Source organism: Oculina patagonica, chromosome 5 (assembly GCF_052425735.1).
Source record: "Oculina patagonica isolate OP01 chromosome 5, crgOcupat, whole genome shotgun sequence".
Lineage (NCBI taxonomy): Eukaryota > Metazoa > Cnidaria > Anthozoa > Scleractinia > Oculinidae > Oculina > Oculina patagonica.
Window position 1 is genome coordinate 14502350 of NC_135762.1, and position 9039 is coordinate 14511388.

Sequence of the window (9039 nt, forward strand, 5' to 3'; positions counted from 1 at the left end):
TATTTTTCATGGGGTTACATATTGAGATGATAATGCTCTAGGTAGAATATTATCGCAAAATTCTTTAACGTGTGGAAGATATCGTGGTCAACGTGCCCATGGTCGGTTTTGAGCCAAAAAATACCCAAATTTTGACCCATCTTTCGACCAAAATATCTCTGCAAGAATTGAAGCTTTCCATATAAAAATACCACTGTAATTAGTATCACCTAGTACAATTTAAATGATATCATCAAGATTTTTCATCGCTCTCTGGTTTGGTAGTAAACCTATTTTAAAAATAAGGTATTTCGGGCAATGTGTGACACTAGAGATTTTAGGGTAAAATTACGTTTAAATATCGCCGATGCGGCGTTGTTCTGATGGTTCCATTAGCCATTATTTTGTAAAACATTTACTAAATAATAAATTAAAGTCAAAAAAAGTATGTTAAGTTCAATCGGCACGTATGATTTTAGCGTACAAAAATGTGGTACATGTGAGCAAAACAAAAACAAAGTTCTGAAAGTTTTAGAACGAGTTTCATAACATGATGGATAGGTCGGCTGAGGACGTGAGAAATACCGCTTACATAAATCCAATAAACCTTTTAGCATCTAAAGTGGTTCGTGATGTTAATTATCCGGCTATTTAGTGCCCATAAATACAGACTTACGGCGTGAGAAAAGGTAAACAAGCCACTTGACATGTTCATCATCGATCGAATTCAAGCGTATCTTCACGTGGAGATTGGAAAGAGAAAACGTCGCTCACTCCTGTCTACCTGGTAGTTATAATGTTCACAAACAATTCTGCAAGGATTTAGTTTCCACTTTTCTCGTAAGCGATGGCCTCAGTACTTCACATTTTCATAAGCCTGGTAAGTTACTTTTCACCCGGGCGCCATGTTGTTTTGGACTAGTACCCAGTCTCTCAAGACTTGCCTCAGTGCTCGATCGAAACGCTGGAATGGACCATTGCATTGTTTTACTCGAAGCGTAGTATAGTACAGTACAGACGGTTTCTTTCCGTGGCGCTCTCTGTCCAAACAATTTTTCCAGCTGCATCTTTCTGCAGACAATGTTTTTTGATGTCTTCAAACAATTTATGTGGGCATTTTGCTATTGCAAACAAATTTTTTTTTCAGGATTTTTAACCTACTTGGCCACTCCTCCAAAAAATAATGTTGCGTCCCTAACTGAATGTTTGATTTATAGTGTGGATGTGAAAACCTTTAATGCCAATTGAAAGGTCTTTCGAAGGCCTTGTTAACAAAATCGAACGACCGCGCAGTTAGATTTTGTTAATAACGCGTATAATTACATACCCATAGTGGGAGGCGCGGTGGCCTAATGGTTAGCGTGCTCGACTCCGAGTCGAAGTCGAATTTACTGCTGGGGGGTAACCCTGCGAAGGACTAGCATCCCATCCAGGGGGGAGTAGCAATACTCTTAGTCGCTTAATGCTACGGAAACCGGGATAAGCTCCGGCTGTATGAGCCTCATGGCTCGGACACAGACTTTACCTTATAATTACATACCCAATTGGACTTCACTCAATCCTTATACACTGGGGTTATATCCACCAACTCTCTAGCTCCTGTTCATGCATGTGCCATATTGGAGATCAATGTGATATATGGAAAAGTTAAAGTAGCTTATACACAATATTACTTTCAAATTAATGAAAACACTAATGAAGTACTAATAAATCTTAAGAGAGGTTCTCTGCTCTGCGACAAATCGCTTCGTGTGTACTACTTCAAAAAGTTCCTGCAACAAGGCGTTTATTCGGTGCACCTGCAGCGAATTTGGAAGAGGGAGAATGTAAACTAGTTTTTGAATTCAATACATGAAGCTCTCTCATTGGTTAGTTTATATTTTGTCGCAGAAGTGCACACACGCTGCGACAAGGCTGCTTTCACTCATTTTGTCACTGCGATCAGTCGCACGAATTTAAACTGGTTTGAGTTCGTGCCTGGTGCAGCCTCGCCCTCGTGGATCATGTCTTTCGTGCGCTGTCGACATGTCGTCATGTTGACGCGTATATTTGCATTCTGCTCGCTTGCTGCAAGTAGTTTCTTTTTCGTTGCTCTAGCCTTCACTATATCCTTCTTTCTTTCATCTGTGCTCTCTACTGGCTTCGGGCAGTGCGACTTAGGGTTTTTCACAAGTTGCTCGAGATTTCCCAAAAAGTTGCTCCAAAAATCCAAAACGCTACTTCTAACCAAAAGAATTTTTTTCTAAATATATGCTAATTTCCCTTTGAGAGTAAGATCTTCAAAGCAGTTTTAAGCAATTTTACAGCAAAAGTATCTAAATAACATATTAAAGGGAATATTATTTTTTTAAGTAACAAGGATTCCTTTAAATGGGAAAAATCGTGAAGATATCGATGACGTCATGTTTATTGACGAGTTTTGTAATGTTTAAATGCAGAATAAGCCGAATGTTGAAACGTCTTTAGATGTCCCTCGAAAATCTTCGGCAAACTTCGTAAGTTTTCGGAAACGTTCGTTTTGCCTTAGAACAGCACTCGTATAATCTTCGGAAATCTTCGGTCTGGAAATTGCTCAAAATGCAACAAGTTGCTCAAGAGGAAAAAAGTTGCTCCAAGGGGAAAAAGTTGCTCGAAACATGAAAAGTTGCCAAAAAGATGCCGAGCAACTTGTGGAAAGCCCTAGTGTGACTCAAAGGGCCTCGATGTGGAGCCGGTTTCTATAGCAACCGTCCAAGCACTTACCTCTCAGTCGGGTTTCCGTTTTCGCCTCGGGGCCACTCCGCTGGTGCCTCATCCCTTTTCATTCCCAGCCAAACCCCGCCTTCACCAGACATTAACGGCAGAGGTCTCGGTCCCTGGCGCAGAACAGAAGGACGGTAGATTTGGGAGCGAGAACGGATCATTCCATCTCAAGTCTCCGGTGCATGCGCACAATTAAATCGGAACCATAAATGGCCCAGAGGGCAGAGGACGGCCCAGTTCGGTCAAGGCTGACGGAAAATGCGCAAGTTCTGGGAACGAAATTTAATATCTAAACTCGTTTATCAACCGCTGGTTTAGGGGAACGAAGACCCTGGGAACAAGGATCCAGAACAATTTCAACAAATTTGGAATCACCTGTATCTCTGATAGTGCTCCTACTGATCTCCTAATTTAAAGCTAGAATGACGGACCGACGTATCGACGGAATTAAATATTTGTATAAGTGTAGATCAGCGTGCCTTTTTACAACTCATGATTCGTCTTTGCCTTGACCAGGTTGTTGAAAGTTCGTTTTCAATGACACTCATAATCATACTTTTTTGTTCTATTTTATCTTTCCTGTAGGCAATCCTTAGAATAAATGTAAATGAGTGAAATACTGTAAATGATCTAATAAACGCCCCACTCTCAAATAAACGCCTCCCCCCGAGGTGTAAAGTTTGTATTAGAGGCCTCCACTAATAAACGTCCTGTGTCTAACAGCTGACACCCCTGCTCCCCCCATCACCCCCTCCCCCCACCCTCCTCAATAAAAAAAAGAAAAAATATATTCGCCTCAAAATTCAAGTTAACGTTTCATGGAGTACAAAACACGCAATTTTCTTTAGTTAGTTACAGCAAGGCGCCCAATAGTGTGATCACTTTTAATTTATTCACATTCTTTCGTGCAGATTTAATCCAATCAGAAGTCAACTGCAAGCTATCTACGGCTTTTGATTGGATTAAATCTCCACGAAAGAATGCGAATAAATTATAAGTGGTCACACTTTTGGGCGCCTTGCTGTAATTGATTCACTCGGACATAGAAGGGACCAAAGGAGCTAGCTAGCCAACATGGTTAACCCCGATGCGATGACGATGAAGACATCGATATCGAACAATCTGTGAACGACATCTTTAGGCTTTGCATTAGAAAAGATTAGAGTAGTCTCCTACTCACAAAATCTGTTTCCTATCTTTATCCGGGAGCAAACTACGCGTCATATTTACATACTTGTTTGTCTATTTGTTTCGTTACAGTTAGAGTAAAATAATGGGCTCCTGGTGAAATGAATGCCCCTTTTCTACTAAACGCCTCATATTTGTTTAACACTCCTGTATGTACCCCTTAATTAAATTAAAAAGCCCTGGCGTTTATAAGATTATTTACGGTAAGTCGGTATTAAAGGCTAATTTTTCGATTTTAGATTTTCAAAATTAAAAAAGGTGGAAAATTAAAGCCATGGCGATTTGTGGCGTATTGGATCATTTATAGATGACTCAATACATATTCCATGGCCCCTGAATGTCAGGTCCTTCTTGAAAGCACATGAACGAAGCCATGACGATCGCAATATGATCTGAGTCAGAGTGAAATTTGAGACATGAAATTTGAGATAAAATTCACAAGTCGGTCTGTCACGCAATCAACTATTGTCGGTGTTCTTCGAAGAACGACAGCACCAAAAATCACTTGTGCCGCAGATTCTTACTGGATGGAAACGATGACTACATAATTTCTTTGCAGTGGAAACATGTTTTTTATATGCATGTGAACAAAACACGCGACCGAATTCTAAAACAAGTCGGTTTTCATGATCGGTGGATATTATATTTGATGCCTCGCCGCCAACTTGTTTTGATAACATCTGTTCTTAAATTACTATGGTGCTGGCAAATACAACAAAATGCAGCTTACACGTCAAGAGGGCGATGCCAAAAACACTTGAAGGAAATGACTTTTATGCAATGATGCTTGCTTGTGGGGATATCTTTCAAATTGGTGCAGTACGACCAGCAGGTCGGTATGACCTTTGTGTTCGTTTGAATTTGTTTAATTTGCTTATTACCAGCCAACGACTTCCAGTAGTTAAAACTACTAACGATTTAAAAGTATTTTTTATGCAAAAAGCTTCATAACGATGTTTAACTTCTTATAGCAACATTCTATTTAGTTTATATTTTACAAACTCTGAACTTATCACGATTTCCGTGTTGAGCTCATTTGCATATTGTCACGAAGTTAACACCATTTATTGATGCGAACCTGTAATTCCTCTTAAACTTAACAGAAATTTTATTTGATAAATAAGGACACCATTTCCTTGGCAATCTATTGATACTTTCAAATTCGATTGAAAAAACGCCGCATGTCTACAAACAACGACTTTTGAAACCCCACTTTTGTGATACCAATTGAATAAGGAGATTTGGAATTTTGCTTTCAGCCAAACGCAGCAAATGACACAAGTTTACTGAACGTTTTTCTATTGTTCGGGACTTGATTTGTCTTATGTAAAAGTTTCGTATCATTTCTTTTTATATTTAGCATGTAGCAGGGGATCAAACATGGTGAATATTTTTAGGTCAAATTTGAGTACTTTCCACTGTCTGACAGTTTGATTGACATTTCTCCAAAACAATAAACAATTGAGCCAAAATATTGCACATGGTTAATGTACTAGTGAAGTTACACAAGTGTGCCAAATTTGAGGGAAATCGGTGAGATGCGCTGTAGACTCGCCTGCATGGTTCTCGTGCGGACTCACTCTTAAGTACGGAATTTTAGATAAAACACGCACAGCTACATTTTCGTGTAAAAAACAAAACAAACAAACAGCAATTCAAAAAACAGAAAACTAAATTAGCTAGCGAATACACACACAACTCAGACTTATCACATACTGAATAATTTTTTCTGGCGTTTTCAAAACAGGTTGGTGCCGTGAAAGAAAAATTGCCAAAAGCCTTCACAAAATGACCAACAAAGAAGCTAGACAACAACTTGGGTAAATTCTACGCCGAAGCTCGAACAAAAGACGGTGAACTTTACTCGAGGTCATCGCTTCTTGGATTTCGCAACGCTATCGAGAGACACTTAAACCTAGGAATTTTTATTGCAGAAAGGGTTGAGTTTTAAGCTTCAAACAAGCTGCTGCAAAGTTAGAAAAAATTAAACAAGCACGAAACTAAAGAAAACATCGAACACAAGTTTACCTGTCATTCCAGAAGCAGACGTCCATAAATTAAAAACCTTCAATGCAATTCAGGAAGACAATCCTGGACTATATCCTTAACAGTGCGATGAATGGAAGGCCACAGCAACCACAGCAGCCGACTTTAATTTTTCCCTTGAATCCGATGGTTGTAAATGATTCGCGAAACACGTCGCACGGCCGCATTTTGTGAAGTACCAGCCACAAGCTTTGAGCAGTTTGTTTTTTAGTTGTCAAGTTAACAACGTGCAAGTTTTCATGGGCCAGAATTCAGCCGGTTTTCACTGAACAGTCTACTTTTCTATCCTGTGTTGTACTAAAAGTCCTAAGAACTTTAAGGACTCGTGTTAAAATTCGGATTCCACTTGACGTTTTCAGCTTGTGGATTTCTGAACTTTGATGGTTTCAAACTTGATGGTTTTAGAGCTGTTGACAGCTGATGTCTTATTCAACCAATCAAATTCTTTTAACCATTCTAACAAGTCTTGTGATTGGCTAATTGTTGCGTACCTTATCAGAGTACAGATGTAAGCTGACGCCACTGCTATTCGCTTGAAAAAAGTTTGTTTTGAAAATAATTGCGCGAATTCGTGGGGAAATTAATGAATTCCTTAATTATAAAACAAATAAAGAAGCCTCGACTGTGCTCTGTTCTGTTGTAAAGCACTTAGGAAGCGACTAGAGCACCCGGGGTGGACTCCCATATGAGAGTGACGGGGATGCTCGTCGTCTCGCTTAGGGGTATAAATTTCGGACTTTGGGTCTCGCTTAGGGTGTTCTGGGGAAAATGCAAGAAAATGACAATATTTTTAGCCGTCAGGGTCTCCTTTAGGGTTGCACACGAAGAAATATGCAAATATAAGTTCTTTTTCTCAGAATTTTAGTATCTTTTAGGGGTCTAAAATAGCTTGAGCCACGCCCAGATTGGTCTCTTTTAGGGGTTCTTTTCAAAATTTCCGACGAGCATCCCCGTCCCTTTAATATGGGAGTCCCCCCCCCCCCCCGGGCTAGAGCACTCAAGAAGTAGGGAGAAACACTCGCCTACGGCTCGCATTTCACCCTACACTTCTTTCGTGCTCTAGCCGCTTCCTGCGTGCTTTACAACAGAACAGAGCACAGTCGAGGCTTCTTTATTTGTTAAGTATTCAAATAACATTATTTTACGCTTGATTTTAAATTTCTGTCTTGACGGCATCATTGATCAGAACTTGAGAAATGATTTTGTTGGTTGTGTTAACTGTCATAGTTTTGTCTCCATATAAGAAGAAACCTTGCCCTTCTTAATTACATTAGCAGGTTTTAGAATAACACGAACTCGGCGCAGAAACGTGAAGCAAATACATGGATTTGCTATGCAATGACACAACGAAAAAAGAATGGCAAACTGATTAAAAATTGTAAAGCCTAGACTACACTGTGGGATTGAGCTTGAAAAGTAAAGATGAAGAAACTGAAGGGCAAGAAAAGGCAACCAGCACAAAGCAAAGGCCAAAGCGATCGCTACAGACATCTTCAGCAGCGTTTTATTCCTTTTGGCGAGTCGTTGGTTGGCAATGGAAGTACGAAAAGGCGCCAACTTGTCGCTACTGAGCTTTGTCAAGACTATAGTCTGCAGAATAAACACTGTCACTAGTGGCACAATCAAAACAGTAACAAGTAACGCAGTGTAGTAGCGTATATGTGTTAACTCGTGATTGAAAGCCGGCTCCCAGTTTGTGATACAAAGAGTTTTCTCATTTATTGTTTCCAAACGGAAGGTGTAGAAATATGGAGAGTGAATTGTCATTGCTAAGATCCAAGTAGAAAAGTTAAGAAGCTGTCGGTTTCTGACAGTGATTCGAAGGTATTGTCTTGGGAATACAACGGCGACGAACCTATCAGCGGCAGTTAAAACCAAGGATAGTGTAGACACAGCAATAGAAACATCCGTGACGAAAGCACACATCTTACAGAGGAGCGATCCAATCCATCCATGAACAAGAAAAGTCGTCGTGCCTTTGATTTGAACCGCAATCTCACGAGGAAAGTGAGATATGGTAAACAAGAGATCTGAAGCAGCAATGTTTGCTATCATGTGGCCCATCTTGATATTTGATCTAAGGGACGCGTAGATAAGCAGAGCATTCCCCATTAGTGAGACAATCATAAGGACACTGTATATAGTAGCATAGCTTATCATGACGGCTACAAAATCAATGGGCAGCAAACACGTTCCATTTGGGCCGTTATCAGTGCTGACAGAGTTTGTTGAGCTGTTGTTGGTGAACATCATAACCGAAAGCAACAACCTGTGAATATAAGCAAGTTCAAATTGATATAAGCGAAACTGCGAGATGTTGTTAAACTTTTCGTCTATTTATATCCTAACAATTTAATGGACAAAACGGATTAAAATGTGCTACATCAGACGTGCTCAATGAAACACTGTAACCAATATTACAAAAGTATGAATGCAGTTGCCTGGTAAAATGGACATCAAATGATTGACAACGTGATATCGAACTGCTGTAGGCTGTTTGGAAGTAGTATAACAATTGAACTTGCCTTTTTTTCTCTTTTTCAATTTGAATTTGTTTCACTTTTGTGCAGTTGTTTTTCTTCTTCTGATCTGATTATCATAAAGTTAAAGGAGAGCAACTGGAGAATGTATTAAAAAAACCGACCTCGTTTTTGTACTATAACGATCCTTTTTTTATTTTCGTTTCTTCCACGTTTGAGCATATTTTTTTAACTGTTAATAGCCCCTTTTACGTTACACTTTTCGTATTTCCATAACAGTGCTTATGACAGCAAGGCGAATCCGGGTTCCGGCTGTTAATCATCTTGATTTGCTTCAACTGGAGGGGGCATGTTAGGAAACAAACAGACCTGCTTACTCGTCTTTAGATTCAGTTTGCCACAAAGACCGGTAAACGATCGCTTGATCAGCAAAATTGATATTAAGGTTATAATTTTTTTTTTCGGTGGCTTTGTAGTTTGATACCTTAGTATGATACTAAGTGCCGCTGAATTTAATAGACGATAAGTTATGATGGAAGTTTGTCTGCGGAAGTCTGATTAAACCGACGACGACAATCAATAATAAATCCTTGCAGTCTGTTTT

General features: G+C 39.6%; 1 protein-coding gene across 1 annotated transcript; it reads right to left on the bottom strand.

Annotated features, from left to right (window-relative positions):
* Positions 1–7135: 7135 nt before the first annotated feature.
* On the bottom strand, positions 7136–8208 carry LOC144655686 (neuropeptide Y receptor type 4-like). Its single transcript, XM_078515985.1, has one exon. It carries the CDS (start codon positions 8206–8208, stop codon positions 7177–7179), a length of 1032 nt encoding a protein of 343 aa, XP_078372111.1. The 3' UTR covers positions 7136–7176.
* Positions 8209–9039: the final 831 nt, after the last annotated feature.

What these genes read in the sequence shown, in the direction of transcription:
- LOC144655686 (XM_078515985.1), bottom strand. Translation starts at nt 8,208, where the DNA reads ATGATGTTCACCAACAACAGCTCAACAAACTCTGTCAGCACTGATAAC.